We start from the raw sequence: 17,414 nt of genomic DNA, 5'->3' as shown, positions 1-17,414 counted from the left end.
TGAAGCATGCCACATCATGGCAATTAACAGTCGCCACAGAAATAAAAACAGCAAGCAAATAGAAAACAAATGAATCCATGGGGAGTGCCACCCCCAACCTGCACCGCGCCAGCAATTGTGACGCATGCAGGACATGTTGAGCGATAAGGACATTGCATTAACATGAAATCCAATTCGCGATTTGCAGTGTGCAGTGTGCAACAACGAGCTAAATGATTGTAATGCAATATTTATGCAGCTCATTGTGGCAGCAAACGGTGGCGTGGGAGGAGTAGTTAGGGGGAGGGGAGGTGAGGTGGGGTGGCTGTTAATAATATTACGTTCCGTGGAAGGAATTTCAGTTGGCCTTTTCTATGCAATTTTTAAATTGTGCTCGCAACATGCAAAAAAATGTCAGCAAACGATTAAGGGGGGAAAATGGAAAGAGATGGCAGACAGAGAGAGAGAGAGAGAGAGAGAGAGAAAGGGAAAGAGCATAAAAAGTAGTAATTAAAGTGGAGCGTACAAGGTGACTGACTAATGCATTGATTCATAGTTTAGATATAAAGCGTTCCATGCCCGATAAAACGGCAAATGCGACGCGCGTTGAAATTCTGCACCTGGGCTGCGGTCAATCCATCAGTCAATCCCCGCCCCCCCACCCACTCACTCACTTCGCTCTGTCGACCTGCCAAGAATTGCAACCACGACCCTTCACCACCTCCTCCAACCAACAATGGCTATGTCCGACGGACACGATAACCGCCCGGAGCCGCATTGAGTGCTTTCTGCTCATGAATTTTTAAATGCGCGTGGAAATATCCTCTTGCGAATATTCCGTTTTTTGTGTTATTGTTTTCCAAACTGCTGCATATTGCATGCGCACGAGAGGTCACTCCAAAATTTCAAAGAGCCACCAAAGTTGTGCCTTTGCCAACTACGACTATTCTATCAAGTTTTCAACTTATTAGCTCTGCCCATGCCAAAGGCAAACAGCAAGCAATTCCAATGGACAAAGTTCCCTACAATATATACTCAGAAAAAGAAATCGCCCTGAATTTTAGAAATTCGCTATACTCTTGTAGCCAAGTGGCAAATAAACTTATTATTCAGAAAGTATTTGTTAAGAAAAAAGGGTTTTTCTTTTCTTAGTTTCTAATATTTTGAAAATTTAATAAGTTTAGGAATGCCTTTTCATTTGTGTTTAGACTCTCAAATACTTTAACTTTTTGCTTACTGGCTTTAATTATAACCACCAAAATTGATGACTTGTTTCTGAACTTTAGATACGATTTTTTAAAAAAATAACATTTGATTGTCTACTTTTTGTAAATGCATTTCTTAATAATAGAAAATATTTATAAGAGAAATAGCATTTTTTGGGATTGTCGATATATTTAGCGACTAGAGACTGCTTTTCTTATATTCAGATTAGTTCGTCATGTGTATTTTTACGGAGTGTATATAACCGATTTACCCAGAAGCAATAGTTTCAGCTCAATATAAAATGCCATTTCGAGCTGACCCTTCAGTCAGTGCTTCAACTCGTCCATCCATTATAGCATTTATATATAAAAACTGCCAAGAGTTAATAGACACACATGTATTTATTAGAAAAAAGGCAGTCCAGCGAAATCAGTGCAAAAAATCAAAAGGCAGCCATGCAATTTTCAGAGTTGGACATTGTCGCGACATTGCCAATTAGATTTGATGGCAATTTGCGCTAAAATGTTATAAAACAAAAGCGCAATGAGGGCGGAGGAAGGTGGAAGGAGCAGGGAGGGAAGGAGGTGCACTGCCAAAGCGAAAAAGAATGTTAAGCGGCGAAAAAACACTGCAACATGTCACGGGAGCAAACGCAAACCATGCCAAAACAAGTATGAATGCTGTAGTCGAAAGAGCTCGACTTCGATATACCCTGCAGCCATCCGTCAAATATATATTCTAGCTTAACTGCCCAAATTTCACTTTGAAATGTCAAGAAAAGCATGCCTTTAATATTGTGGCTTTTATTGCAATCGTAAATGGAAATTTATCGATATTTTCGAAACAGAGACAGTTATCAGTAAAATAGAATAAGTTTAAGCCGCGCGGGGTATACGAGAACTTATATTGCAAATTTGGAGTCTATAGTTTTTATGGTTTCTGCGATGGACAGACGCATATGGCTATATCCACTCGTCTGTTGATGCTGATCAAGAATATATATGCCTTATGAAGTCGAAGCTGCTTCCTTCTGCCAGTTGCAATTATTTGCACAATACCATTAAACTCTTTTTAGCCAATTTCGACTGGTTCAGGGTATAAAAACATGGTCAGAATGAATTCATGAAGGGTTTGGGTTGCAAGGAGATGGAGAGAGATGGAGTGGGAGTGGGAGGAAGGCTGTTTCACTTGCTTAATTCTGTTTCGTGAAACGGCAATTTGCATGTCTGTCTGAGCTAACGTCCTGTGCTGTCCTGCGCCTCCCCCTCCCAAAGGGGTCTAAGTAATTGCCTTGCATTGAATGTGCCACATGCACCTCGAACAGCAACAGTAGCAACAGCAACAGCAACAGTGGCAGCAGCAACAAGTGGAGGTGGCAAGCATTCGACTTATTTGCATGCGGCATTCTCAGTGCCATTCTCAGCATGTTGCAGCAGAATGGAGCGCAGAGTGAGCGCTTGGCGCTCTTGCCACCTCTCTTTGCAATTGTTTGTAAACAAACGCTCCCCAAAAATGCCTCCAAATTGCCCGTCGCATTGGAAGTTGGCGCTCTCGCTTCAAGTGCAACGCATGCGCCATGCGGCATGCCGCCAAAAACTGTTATACGCACATTTCCCCAGCCAAAGTTGCAAGGTGCCCACAGATAGTACCCCCCAAGACGATGATCGGCAAGTCAAGTCGAGACAAGCAATCGAAAGTGTATTAAGGAGCCCACATTAGATACACTCAGAGAAAGCATCGCACTGAATTTTAGCAATTCAACAAGTGTGGCTCAACTTATTATTCAGAAAGTATTCATTCATTCATTCATTTTTTATTTAATATATAAAAATACATTATTTAAAATTTCATTATTTATTTTTGGATTTTAGAAAGGATGTTTTCTAAATAATATAAAATAGTTTAAAAGAAAAGAGAAAAATGAAGGCTTTTGAATTTAAGGTAAAACTTTCTAAATTGTTTTTTATTCATTTCTAAGAATCAGAAAAACTTTTCAGTTTTCAGCGCGATTTCTTTATCTTTTTTGTGAGTGCATTGGCAGCCTGCCTCCGTCCACAATCCATTTTGGCTAATTACTTGACCATATTTTAATGGTATTTTGTGTGTTGGCCGCAAAGCAAATGGTCTTGTTGGTCAATCGCTTAAGAAATTATCATTAGAGCATTTGATTGACAGTGAAAGTGGCCATAAGGAGCAAGTGGGTGTGGGGGGCATATTTGATTTGAATTTGTCACAAAACGACTCCTCAACAAATATTGGACAGCGTAATTAACGGCCTTTCTAGCATTTCCAGCTGGGCTGACTAGCCACATCGACATAATTATGCATTAAACTCATTAAGAGGCTAGAAAAACTAGAAACCATTCATTTAAATTTGAGAGGTCATGCGGAGGACACAACTACAACCACCACCACTTCCCCTCCCCCATTACCCCCGCTGCCTGCTCCACTCTCATGTTTTTATTCACTGCACGCATTTCGCATAAAAGAGTTGAGAGCACAAAAAGCCAAAAAATTATTTGCAATCAAATTGTGTGCCATAAAAGCGGCCTAAACTGACCACAACCAAATCCATGGAACTCCATTTGGGTTTATTGGGTGCACAAAACAAAATATTGAAAACAAATTTGCGCTAAACACTTCCAATTGCCAAAGATGATATTTCGGCCATATAAAAATGGCAATAAATGCAAATGAAAACCGATAAACACAAAATCCACACACGCACATTCAACCCTCCCCTCATCCCTGCCCTGCTACCCTCTCTGCCACCTTCTGCACTCCGAGAAAAAGCAGCCTGCATTTTAGAAAATCGCCCAGCGGAAACTCAACTTGTTATCCAGAAAGAAAATATATATATGTGGATTCTTATATTAGCTTTTCAGAAAGGGTTTCTGCTCCGGGTTTCTATTTCTACATTTTAGAAATTAACTTCCAAATAATTTAAAATATTTCTGAAAAAATAGTAGAAGCAATCCTTTATAATTTTAAGAAATATATTCTCTTGTATTTATCTATTTCCAAAATCACGAAAAACTTTCTACATTTCAGGTCGATTTTTTGTTGTGTACGCTTGACTCTTGGCATTGTTAAAAAAGCCAATTTTCAACGCTTCGCAAAGCCGATGGCGATAAGGGTTTGAACTGAAAGCTGTTATGGTCGCAATGGGTTAACAAAAACGCATTTTCAATAAATACCAATTATGATGAGCCTTACCCGCCCCCGCCTCCGCCTCCTTTTGGCCAGTTGTAGTTGATAGAACAACGAATTTGACTTTGGGCATGCGAATTATAGGGCTAATAGACTACATGGAATAACAATGGTACAGTCAAGCCATATGGTCAAGATGATGTCGGTCAGGTGGAGAGTTTCATGGCCCATTTATTGGAATTATGCTACACACACACAGAAAAATATAAATTGTTGATGAGCTACCAATTTACAAGTTGGTTGCAGCTCCTTATTTTCTCACGTGGAGATGGAGTGGAAAACTTTTGGAGAAAACTTCCACCTTGCCAGTTTGCAATGTGTGCGTGCAAATGGACTACCGATCTATATATACATATTCATATATGTATATACTTATTAGTTGCATGACTTTGGCATACGTGTACCATGAAAAATTCATGGCCAGAACAATTTTCGAGGCCTGTGAATTGGTGTCCCCCACATAATTAGGTTGGAGCTGCCAAAAAACAGTAAAAAAATAAAATGGAACAAGTGGCAGCTCCAAGTTCCCGTGACGCAGACGAAACGATTAGCTTTGTATTGGTCAATAACAGCTAAGAGTGATCTAAGCGAGTTTGATTGACTGGCTGATACCCTGCATTTAGCTTGAGATACTTTTCTGACTTCATTGATTACTAAAAGCCAACTTGATGGAATTAGAAATGCTTTCCGCCTGCGAGACAGAACTTTACACTGCTCTAATCTACCCCTTTTGGCACGCCACAGGGTATAGAGAACAGCATATAAAAACAATGCAGTAATCGTTAGATTTCTAGCTAAGATTAAGCTCATTTCGAATTTGTGAACGCCGCACACAATGCGCTTCAAATTTGCGCGCTTATCACCCTAATGCCGATTGGCTGGTCCTGGCCACGGGACACAAGACAGGACACACACCAATCCAACACGTACCTGCCCTTCCCATCCCGTTATTGGCCACATGTCGGTCATTTTCATTTCGCATAATAAAGGTCATTGTGTTATTAGTCCCCATCCATTCGGCAACGTAATAGCCGCACAATTTATATTATTAATGCTCCACATGTGCGGACACAGCGAGGACACTTCGATATAAAAATACATATGCATATATATATATAAATATATATCTGTCGAGTCTGAAAGTTCACCATCGGAATAAAAAAGAATTTAGAGTTTAGAGTTTCAATTGATTCCGATTCCAGCTCCTGTTTGACGTTGTTAAGTATTCTGAGAGTGGGGTAAACCACATTCGATGCAAGAACAGACTTGGAATACTTATCGATCAGTTGACAGTTTGAAGATAGATTGTAGACTAAGAATATAGTCAATAGCAATCTAGGCTGGGTTTGTAGCAATGGGAAAGAATTATCAAAGCACATCATGGCAGCATAAGTAAGATTGATGGAAAAGCTATAGAAATGCCCAGAAGGTGGCATATTGGATCTAACAGGTCGCATTGCGTCGCATTATAATAAAATATGCCATAGATTAAACACTGTATTTTAAGAACAACAATGGGGGGAGATCTAAATATAAGCGGTTATTTTTGAGGTCTTGAGGTCGTTAGCAAGGTGCAAACTATGAAAACTGGTTGCGAGTGATATCATTGAAATGTCAGCAGGATTTTCAAATGCGTTGGCAATTAGCCCGAAGGATAACAATGACGTATTGGGGGGTGTTAAAAATAAAAGGCTCGTCACGCCAGCCCCTCAATGGGCTAAGAGAGGGTGGAGAGGGGGAATGGGGCATAGATCCAGTTAGTTGACTCGAATTATGCGTTTTAGCGCAAATGCGTCGCGACTGTCCATTTTCTTTTGGGGTGTACTTAACAAATTGCCTGGCCAGTGTTGCATAATGTATGAAGCGCAAACAGGGACGGCTCGCAAAAGGGGGCGGGGGCAGACTAGAAGGAGGAGGAGGAGGAGGAGTCGACTGTGTACACAGCGAAGTGGCGCGTCCTTGTTTTCGGTCACTTTTCGCTAGGCCGAAATCAAATAATGTACAACGACAGACCCACAGACCCACTAAGCCCGACCCGGCCAAGACCCAGAACCAAGACCAATAGACCTGGCTAATACTAATGGGCCCAACAATATACAGTTTTGGTTCATTGTTGTTTCGGGCGACAGCCAGTTGACACAATATATGCACGCATGGCCAGTCAGATTCCAATTCCGATTCCGATTCCAATTCCTACTTCGATCCGGCTCCGACTTCGACTCTGCATACCCAACAGCAAGCCCAGCATACACTCAGCAAAAAAATCACTGCGAAAATTTAGAAAATAATTTCATAATAAAAGAAAACCTTCTTTTTTTAATTTAGTTCATATTGAAAACATTAAAAGAAAACATTGTTTTTAAATTAGTTTATATTGTTAATTAAGGATTAAGGTTTATATGAATTAATAAACCATCTAAAATGTTTGAATTCTACTAAAATCATAAAAACCCTGAAAATTACACAAATATTTTCAAAATTTTAGAAAAATCCAACTCAAAGTGAAATAATACAAAATCTGATTTTTAGCAAGAATCAACTTTCAATTTTAGAAATTTACTTTGAAAATAATAAATTCAATTTCCGCTTGGCCACTTTTTTTTTTGGGAGTGTACATATATGACAACTATATAGTATAGTATATTCTATTGTGGGCTTCCTGTTGGACTGCCGCCCACTTTTGTGTCACGCCCACCCATCAAAAGATAATTTATCGATCGTGTGAAGCTCTGAATGCTTTTTTCCGAATTGCGTGCCAAGTCCGCTGCTCAATTTTCCGAGCTGGACAAACGAAACGAAACCGCAAATGAAAAAAAAGACCAAAATCCAAACCAAATGAATGGGGGCGGAGGTGGTATGGGGGGGCGTGGCCGTGGCATGTGTGTGCGGCGCACATGAATTATTAATTGACAATTGCCGAAAATGTCCATTATCAGGTGGAAGCAAGGAAGAAGTAAGGCAGGAAGTAATAGTTGTAGTTGTGGTTGTAGTTGTTGCAGGAGCAGTAGGCGGGGGAGGGGTAGGGGGAGTTGCCACCGAGCGAGGTCAAAACTGCTGCGCTTGGAAAATTTCAATTTCATTCCTAATGAAAATTGTGGCAAATGCTTGTTTTCCTTTTAACTCCACCCCCTTCGCCAGTAGTTATAATGGGGTTAGTTGGTTTTTTGTCCACCCCGCTCCCTTCCCTATGACAAAGTTCTCCATGCAGGTGTTTTCATTTCGAGCGTTTTCTTTTTTATTTCGGCCAATTGCAAATTACAATTTCCTGCACGCACACACATACATAAATATATATATATATATGTATATATATATATATATATTTAGATAGATACATGTGTCGCTCTAATGACATTCGGGCAATGACAAACGCTTGAGAAATTACGCACCACAATTTTCGTTGTTTTTTTTTTTTGTGGAACGCTTCATTAGCCAAAAAGTCGGAGTTGGCTAATCGATGCGATGGGTGCACATTAGCCGCCGATTGCAACTCAAGCTGAACCACAATAATTTCGCTATCTGTCGGATCAGCACTGGAAATTATAGTAAACTCATATCACAATATCCAAATATACAAAATATTCTAGCTGGTTATTATATAACAATAATAATAGAAACAACAACAACAACAACAGCTGAACGAACAACAAACAGCAGCAGCAGCAAAAGAAGAGGCAGAAGCAGAAGTGGACAAAGTTGGCCAGAATAATAGAAGAGCTGGCAAGCATATCAGGGGAGAGAGAGAGAGAGCAAGAGAACACGCATGCTTCTGCAACTGACGTGTTCAAAAGTCGTTCAACTCGATCGCAAGAGAGAGCGAGACAGGAGAGGGAGAGGGAGTTGGAGGGAGAGCACAAAGCACTCGTCGATGCTCGTGAGAGAGCCGCACAAAACAGGTGAGCAGGCGAAGAGCAAAGGCAGAGGCAGAGGCAGAGGTGAAGACTGAGACGCATACGAAGACTGAGGCCAACGTAGAAGCTAAGAAGGAGTCTGAGAATGAGGCAGAGCCAGAGGCTGAGGCTGCGTAAAATAAAGAGTAAGAGAGCGAGCAGACGGAGGCAGAGGTAAAGGCAAAAGCAGAGGCAGAGCAGTAGACAGAATCGGCGGCAGAATAGAAGCCAGTGTTGAGAGCCAGAGCTTTGGTGCTTTTAGAGCCGCGAGCAGGTAAAAAGCAGAGACGAAAGCAGCGGCAGACACGGCGGCAGCAGCCAGTGCTGAGAGTCAGAGTCGCAGCAGAGATAAAGGCAGAGGCAGCGGCATTAAAAGCGGAGTAAGAGCCAGTGTTGAGAGTCAGAGTTTTGGCTCTTTGAGAGCAACGAGCAGATGCAGAGGCAGAGACGAAGGCAGCGGCAGCTGGCAGAGAGTAAAAGCCAGTGTTGAGAGTCAAAGTCAAGGCAGAGACGAAAGCAGCGGTGACGGAGTCGGACACAAAGCCAGCATTGACAGTTAGAGTCAAGCCGAAGACGAAAGCAGAGGCAGCAGCAGCAACAGCAGCAGCAGAGAGCAAAAGCCGGTGTTGACAGTCAGACTCAGAGCAGAGACACAAAGAGAGGCGGCAGCAGCTGGCCAGTGTTGAGAGGCAGTGGCAGCGTCGAAAGCCGCGTGGCTCTGGCAACCAAACAAAATAATTCTTGTTGACTTCAGCGAAAAGTGGCAAGTGCTGCGCTGGCTCTCTCGCTTGCTCGCTGGCTTCGCCTCTGGTGTGGGAACAACGGGAATAGCAACAGTCGTTAGTCAGCATTGCCAGCCAAAGGGTCAAGTTTATTTTTATACCTCGTCTTCTTGTGCAAAATATCAAAACTATAAAAAAAAAGAAGCAGAAAATGATCAAATTAATGCTGACGCTGCCGCTGCTGCTGGCAACATTGCTGGCCCAGTCGCCGCTGAGTGACGCCATCTCTTGTGCAGGCTGCGTGGACCTCGACGAGATCAATTTCGATAAGACAATTGCGCGTTTTCCCTACGCTTTGATCAAATTCGATATTGCTTTTCCGTATGGAGAGAAACACGAAGCTTTTGCCGCATTCTCCATGGCGGCGCATAAAGCAACCGCAGAGCTTTTGGTGGCCACCGTTGGCATCAAGGATTACGGCGAGCTGGAGAATAAAGCGCTCGGAGAACGCTTTAAGTTGGATGAGAAACAATTGCCGGGCATATTTCTCTTTACGGGCAGCAGCGAAAATTATCTACAATTTCCGGCACATTTGGATGTTACCCTGGATAACCTCAAATCGTTTGTGAGCAGCAATACGCCGCTTTACATTGGACGCGATGGTTGCCTCAAGGAATTCAACGATGCCATCCGCAATTATGCCAACAAACCGGATAACGAGCAGCTGGCAGTGATCAGCGAGATGCAGTTGAAGGCAGCGGAACTCAGTTTGCCCCAGGAGCAGCAAAATGCCAAGGTTTACCTGGTGTACATGCGAAGGATCAATGAGCACGGCTACAATTTTGTCGAGCAGGAAACGAAGCGGCTGCTTCGACTTCGGGCGGGCAAAGTGACAACTGCCAAAAAGTTGGAGCTGCAGCAGAAGCTCAACATTCTGGAGGCATTCCGTGTCCACAAGCTGACCAAGTCACCCAAAGTGGAACTCTAGACCGGCAAACATCTATTAGCAAATTCGTATAATAAAAACTAAACAAACCTTTACCAAATCTAGCTACTTTTAATTGTACATTAAAACTGAACTGTTACCGAAAACTCTTTGTTTTTTTACACTTGCCATGGCAACAACAACGTGTGGTTCAAAGAGGACGGCGCTGATTTAGTCTTAATTTAGTATTTTGAATTTTATTATAATTAATAATAGCTCGTTATTTTTTAAATTGGCAGGAGTTACTTTTGTGTATATCCCAAAAGTATGCTATGCTTGTTTATTTGAGCGCGCCTTAAAATATGCAACAGCTGAGCGCCTCAAAGAGAAATTCCCTAAAAATTTCCCTTTGAGCAGCAGAGCAGGCAGCGGTGCAATTTTTTAAATTAATTGCTGAAGTATGCAAATTTTATACACAACATTATATTAATAAACAAATAACAACACTAAATAATTAATTTTATAATTAATTGCGTAATTTGCAAGCAATTTAATTGGTTTCAGCGAGCAGACACTACTCCAATGCAATAAAACTGAAGAGGTGCATGTGTGTGTGTGTGTTAGCGAGCTTGTGTCTGTGTGTCTGTGTGTGCATGGCCCTGAGCTCCAACTGGCTGCTCTCTTCGCACACTCGCATGCCGACTGATCGAGCGAGAGAGAGCGAGAAAGAGAGATAATGGCGCAGCAAGCAGAGTAAAAAAACGCATTCGCTTGCAGTTTTTTCTCTTTGGAGCCGGGCAAGGGGGTGGGGTGCGGTGGGCTGGCTGTTGATTGCTTGGCAGTGTGTGTGTGTGTAAGTGTGTTGGTCTGTTTTTGTGTGTGTGTTTGCGTTGTTATCGCTCATTTTCACTTTAATATGAATAGCTTTGTTGCTGTTGCTTTTGCTGTGTTGCTTTCTTTGGCATTTGCTCTTTTGTGCACGCTGCGCTGCTGCTGTTGCTGCTGTTGCTGCTGCTGGGCAGCCATATTTATTTATTTTTTTTGTCTGTTTCTGTTGCTGGCTCCAGCACCAAAAATTGTGCGTTTTCTTTAAACGAGAATGCGAAAAGTCAATGAACTTTTTCGGTGTTGTCTATGCATTTTGTGTGATATTTATATGTTGTTGCTGCCGCTGCTGCTGTTGCTGCATTTCTTGTTGTTGTTGTTTTGCGATAAGTGCTCACGTTGTATTGTTGTATTGATGCAATGACGGCGGATACAAAATAATAACCAGAGCCCAACAATAAATTACAACAACAACAACTAGAAACGACCGCAACGGTTTCCTCGTGCTTTTGTCAGTTTACAGTTTGACGGGAGTTGGGGTAATGCTGTTATTTTCTTCCCTTTATTCTTAATTATTTATTTTTAATTCGCGTTTATTTTATTTTTTTGCGTTAATTTTCATTTATTTCATGTGTTTCGTTAGTGTGTGGAAAACTCTTTCTGTAATTCCCCATTGATTTCCCAGCTTATCGCGCAATTTATCAACAATAAATAAACAGCAGCAAAACAATGCAAAAAAAAAGAGAAAATTATATTAAAAAGATCGCCCGCGTTTGCCAAACGTTAATTTCTTATCTCAAGCGAGACCTTTGACCCGCAGCTCCGTCAATTTACACAAACAGAACGCAAGAAGAAAAAAAACAACAAAAAAACAACCAACAAGCGGAAAACTCAATTGGGAAATATTGGCAGGCAACACACACATTTAACATTCTGCTGGTTCGCAATGAAAGCAAAAAAAAACTGGAAAACCATTTTCACACAGGGAGAAAAAAAAGAAGAGTTTTCCCTTGAACCACACCTAGAGGAAGATCATGCAAATGTTTGCATTTCCACGCAAGTGCATTTCCCCCACGCTCTACTCAATCGAACCCTTTTCACAAAAGGCTCTGGGAAATTGGAAAATTGAAAGCGGATCGCCCACGCAGCCAGCGAAGCGAGTGAAAACCATTTCTTTTCTTCAACTCATTATCATGTGCATAATCAGAGACTTCAAATTCAATTGCCAAATGCTCTAAGTAAGAATGCTGCAATTGCGAGTCAGCTCGGCTACGATATACCCTACAGCCAGCCAGCTGTTGAATATATTCCAGTTTTATTGTTTAATTGCACACCCAAATGTAAGCATGCTCGGCAAGTGTTCTCATTTCGTACGGCAAGCAGCACTGAAGAGTACAAAAACTAAGATCAATATAAGAATACATTTTCAGCTATAATTTGCGAGTTTCTTATTCGAACTTGGCAGTTATCGATAAAATGAAATAAGCTTGATCTGCCCGAGATAAAGGAGAACTTATATATTCCAAATTGGAAGTCTCTAGTTTTAATGGTCTCTTATGGCCTCAGATAATGTTTTGATGGACTCGTCTTTTGGTGCTGATCAAGAATATGAATATGCCTTATGAAGTCGGCGCTGTTTCCTTTTGCACAAAACCATTAAACCCTTTTCAGGTTTATGGCCCGAAAGAAGCAGCGACGTAATTTGAGAGCCCAGCATTGGGAAATTGATTGTCCAGATGCACAAAAAAGTCATAAGATTGCGTGTCGCCATCGGCATCGGCATCGGCATCGCCATCTTCGAAGTCAGCAATAATAACCGAGCGATATTCAGGTAATTTGCCGTGGACTACCTGCTGTGAGATTTACGCTTATGCATTTCAATTTCATTGTTTTTTTGTAGTTTTTTTTTAGCCATAAAAAACAGGTTCGGGCCGCAGACAGATTTATCTCGTGCTGCAGATCGCTGCTTATTTTTATGCATGCATCGAGAGAAATAAAGGGCAAAGAGGCAAAGAACTCTTCTATGCAGACCGCCTACAAGTTGACAATCAGAATACAAACACACACACATATATATATATATATATATACATATATATTTATATATATTTGTATCAAATGCAACGCTAATCGAAGGGTTCGACGGCGAGGTCAGGTCGCAGCAGCAAATGCATTTAATGTGTAATCCCAGATATGAAATCTGAGCGAGACTTCGTCTCCGTCTGAGTTTGACTTTAGAGAGAAAAAAACACAATTTTCACGACTCTCCACTGAGAGTCTGTGGATCGTTTTTTATGCCCTGAACCTATTGAACATGTGTAAAGAGGGTATATTGGTCTTGTGCTCAGCTATGTAACAGCCACAAGGAAGCAACTACGGCCCAAAAGGCAGAGGTTTCTTATTAATATATAATACTGATTAATAATATATTGATAAATAATATTGATATATAATATCTGATGTAAACTAAACATTGATATTTCTTCATTAAGATCGAATAAGAAATACCCAAGTTATAGTTGAAAATGTATTCTTATATTGGTCTTGGTTTTTTATTCTGGCATTCGAAATGAGAGCACTTTCCAGCATGCTTACATTTGGGTGTGCCAAAACTTTATAAATGAAATTTGGCAGTTGAACTACTTTAAATCTTAACAGCTGTCTACAGAGTTTATCGTAGTCGAGCTCACTCTCGCTTACAGCATTCTTACTGAATATTTTCTTTTCTTTTTCGTGTTTTTTTTGCGGCTGCCTCACAGCCTCTTGGCTCTTTTGGGGGTGGGGGACCCGCAGACGGACGATCTTGCTGGTCGCTGCTCGCTGCTCGCTGCACAGGTAGCTGCAACATTTTGAGGCGCTTTGCGCATTAAACCCGACTTTTTTGGTGCGTTTAAATGCGTTTTTCTTTTTCTATTTTTTTCTGCTTTTTTGAAAAATGTTTCATTTTTGAGGTTTTTGCTTTCGCCGAACCTTCTTCTTGCTTTGATTGCATAGACGAGGCGAGCTGATGCCGCGCCTCAAACCTAAACTCAAACTCATGGCTTAATTGCCTCGACGCAAAACTTGCTTCGAGCTCAACATTTTGGAGGGGGTCAAAATCACGTCTTGGTCGATTGGCGTTTTGGGGCAGGCAGTTTTCGGACTCTCGCAATGGCGACTTCTCCAACTCCAACTCCAGCTCCGACTCCATCTCCAACTCCATCTCCATCGCCGTCACCGTCACCGGCCATTGCACCGCCATCAAGATGCAGATACTTTTCACACAGAGCGTCGTCACACTGAGAGCCAAAAGTCAATGACTTGTTCGGCATTTTCGTGGGCTTTTAGCGCCAAGGAAAACACGCAGCAAACGCTTGACAGATTTACACACAAATGCATTCCTAATTTGAAATGCAAAACTGCTGCACCAGCATAGTTGTGCTCTGGTTGTTGACAGGCAGCAGCCTCGAGGACCCATTTGGGTAAACAAACATTGTCCTCTGCAAAACCCTTTGTTCCTCGCTTGGGCTTAACTATAGTTCACAGTCTGCAGTCTTGGCTCTGGTCCAGTCGCGTTGAATGGCCCTCATTTGCTGTTCATTCATAATTAATGTCAAATAATTGGCAGAAATTTGTTTGCTATTTAATTGTGTGTTGCTTTCACACACACAATTGCCACACAGTGGCCACTATTAGTATGTGCCTACACTCAGAGAAACAAATTCACACTGAATTTCTCAAATTGAGCTTTGAATCGAGCTAATTTCATTATTATTTTCTGAAATTTCAAATACATTTTTTCTAAGAATCAGTGTTAACATTTCTACATTTTAGAAGTGAATTTCTTAAGTTGGAAAAATATATATTTGGGGAATATTGATTTAGGGTAAGCCTTTATAGTTCAAAGAAAAATGTTCTCTTCTATTTAGAAATGATTACTGTAAACTAAGAAGACTTTCTAGTTTGTAGAGCAATTTTTATTTCGAGTGTAGTGCCCCGTGTGCCGCTGTTCTCCTCCCTCCCGCCGGTCGCTTTTCAAATTCATTTTCACAATTTCTCAATCAATTTTCTTTTTATTGGCAAAGATGCGGGCGCCGTGCGACCCATCGCCACATTTTCGGCTACATTTGTTGTATCTGCAAATGCAACTGCAACATTTCGGCTGCCCAGAAAAGAAGAAACGGGTCATTGACTCTCCCATTTGTGGCACTCGCCACTCATCGCATTTGGGGACATCTCTACCAGCTTGCTTGCTGATTAGTCGTCGCCGCGAATTGCTCTGAATTTTAGAAAATTGCCCTGAAACTTTATACTATATATAATGTTTGCTTATGTGGAATCGTTCAATTCTAATGTTTATTAATAATGTGAGCAACAAATAAGCTAATGTTTTTATACACAGATGAAAAATCAGTCTGAAAATTAGACTTATTTTTTGCTACATTTTAGAAAACTGTAGTCAGAAATTGGGAAAAGAAAAAGTAGGTTTTCAGAAAAAGATTTCTTGAATAATAAGAATAATTAAACTGGGTGCCAAAAGAAGGGCAAATTTCTAAAATGCCATAGGCTGCCAGAGTGTGTGTGTGCGAGTGTATGTGTGTGTGTGTGTGTATCTGTGTGTGGGTGTGTGTCCCATGTGAACTCTGGCGTAGCTTAGTCTAGCAGCCTGTGGCAGCAACCTGCATCTTTCTGCTACATTTCAAGCTGTCAAGCTGTGCCCGCTGATCGCTATCAAAATGCCATTGTAAGGATATGGCCAGGATTCGCGGCCATGATTCGTTCCCACAGTGTTAAACACGGCGTTCCATTGTCTACACACAAACGATGTATTTTCTTTTTTATATCAAAAATCAAAGATCGAAGTGCAAACCCAAAAGTCACACACGCAAACACACACGGACACTCACACACAGACACAGTCGCAACAATGGCTTAAATTGGGAAACTGGCTAAGAATCGCTTAAGGTTAACACATCGCCAAACAATGGCCGACGCGCAAATGGACGCGAGCAGGAGCTGGCCGAGGCGGGGAAGCAGGAGGAGGAGGAGGAGGAGATGAAGGAGGGGGCAAGTGTCGCGGACACAAACGAGGGTAGCTGCAAAACCTGTTTCATGCCAGCGAGGGCAGCCTGTACCTGTACCTGTGCCGACCAAAAGAGCCTGTTGCTGCTGCTGCTGCGGCTGCTGTTGCACTTTCGTGCCCAGCCTAATTTGGAGGTACGGCTAAACATATACAGTCGAAAAAATAATAAACCTGAATTTTGGCTGGCTAAATCACATTATTTTTTGGAAAGTGTACTTGTAACAATCTAACTTTTTCTTTTCTTCAGTTCAGGTTGCAGGCTATATTTTTGTAATTGCCGTTTTGTTGCAAGCCTTTTCAGTTCTTAGAAATTATTTTTCTTATATTCAGATATTAGTTCTAATCATCTTTTTTGCTGAGTGTATGACCTCTGAGACCACGCAGCCGCAGCCACAGATGCTGAGTCAGCGACCGAGTGGCAATTCTATAAAATGCTTAACTCGAAGCCGCTGCGCGTTGCAAGATCGCGCAATCGGAAAATGTGAGCGGACAGGCGGACAGGCAGGACAGGAGGACGGACAGAGGATTGTGCAGGTGCCGGGCACAAGTACAAACACAAAAAGTCACATACTTGCGCACAAAGGCACAAAGTCACTGAAGAATAACACTGGCCAAAAAGGGACGCAAAGAAAATAATGCACACACACTGGCACACACACTGACACACACACTGGCACACACACAAAGGACGAGGCACATTTTCATTTTCGACTATAAAATTTATTCGCATTAATCGCCGTCAAAGATAAAATTAACGAAAGAAAAGACATGGACAGGCTCGGGGTCGGTGTCGAAGTCGGGGTCAGGGTCAGGGTCGGTGTAGGGGTCTGTGTCTGTGGCAGGAGACAGCAGACAGGAGACGCAGACGGAAACGTACACTCAGCAAAAAATGCACCTAAAAATGATAAGTCTTTTCTTGTTTTTAGCAATAGTTTATAGAGATTTGCAAGCACATTTCTTAAAATTAAAAAGCCTTGCACCAAATCGACAATTCCCAAAAATAAGGGGATCTCTTCTATTTATTAGAAATATTTTCAATTATTATGAAATCTCTAACGAGTACAAAATTGTGTTGAAAATATCTCTCTCAACTCCTATTTAGAGTTAATGAATTCAGAGAGTCAACATACCATTTCAGAACTTGACTTTCTGAATAATAAGGTGAGTTAGGCTTGGCGAATGTCGAAGATGCAGTTCATTATTTCTCCGAGTGTAGAGGAAGACAGCGGACAGCAGACAATTCGAGCCAGGGGTCGGCATTCGGCACTCGGCAATGATAAGGCAACATTGACACCTACAGCTCAGCTCCTTAGCTCCTTAGCTGCTTAGCTCTTCAGCTGGGGACTCTCTTTCTCTCTCTCTCTCTCTCTCTATCTATCTAAATGTTCTACCTGCGGATGAGTTGTATTCATTTCTTATTGCACTAGGAGCTGATTGTGTGTGTGTGAAGTAAAGAGCAACAAATTTGCAGGACTGTACATAATTGTAACTATTCAACTAAATGTTTCAACTACTTTGCAAGTATTTTATATTTAGAATCTGTTTAAACTGAGAGAAAGCCCAAAAATAACGCAACACTGTCCCAAGCGGGGAGG

General features: G+C 41.6%; 1 protein-coding gene across 1 annotated transcript; it reads left to right on the top strand.

The window, feature by feature from the left end:
• Positions 1-8,876: 8,876 nt before the first annotated feature.
• Positions 8,877-10,053, top strand: LOC6568665 (protein windbeutel). Its single transcript, XM_001995285.3, has one exon. It carries the CDS (start codon positions 9,219-9,221, stop codon positions 9,993-9,995), a length of 777 nt encoding a protein of 258 aa, XP_001995321.1. The 5' UTR covers positions 8,877-9,218; the 3' UTR covers positions 9,996-10,053.
• Positions 10,054-17,414: the final 7,361 nt, after the last annotated feature.

The sequence above is a fragment of the Drosophila grimshawi genome, unplaced genomic scaffold, assembly GCF_018153295.1.
Source record: "Drosophila grimshawi isolate 15287-2541.00 unplaced genomic scaffold, ASM1815329v1 contig_1367, whole genome shotgun sequence".
NCBI classification, from domain to species: domain Eukaryota; kingdom Metazoa; phylum Arthropoda; class Insecta; order Diptera; family Drosophilidae; genus Drosophila; species Drosophila grimshawi.
Note: the sequence above shows the minus strand (reverse complement) of the source record. Positions and strands in the feature narration are given on the sequence as shown.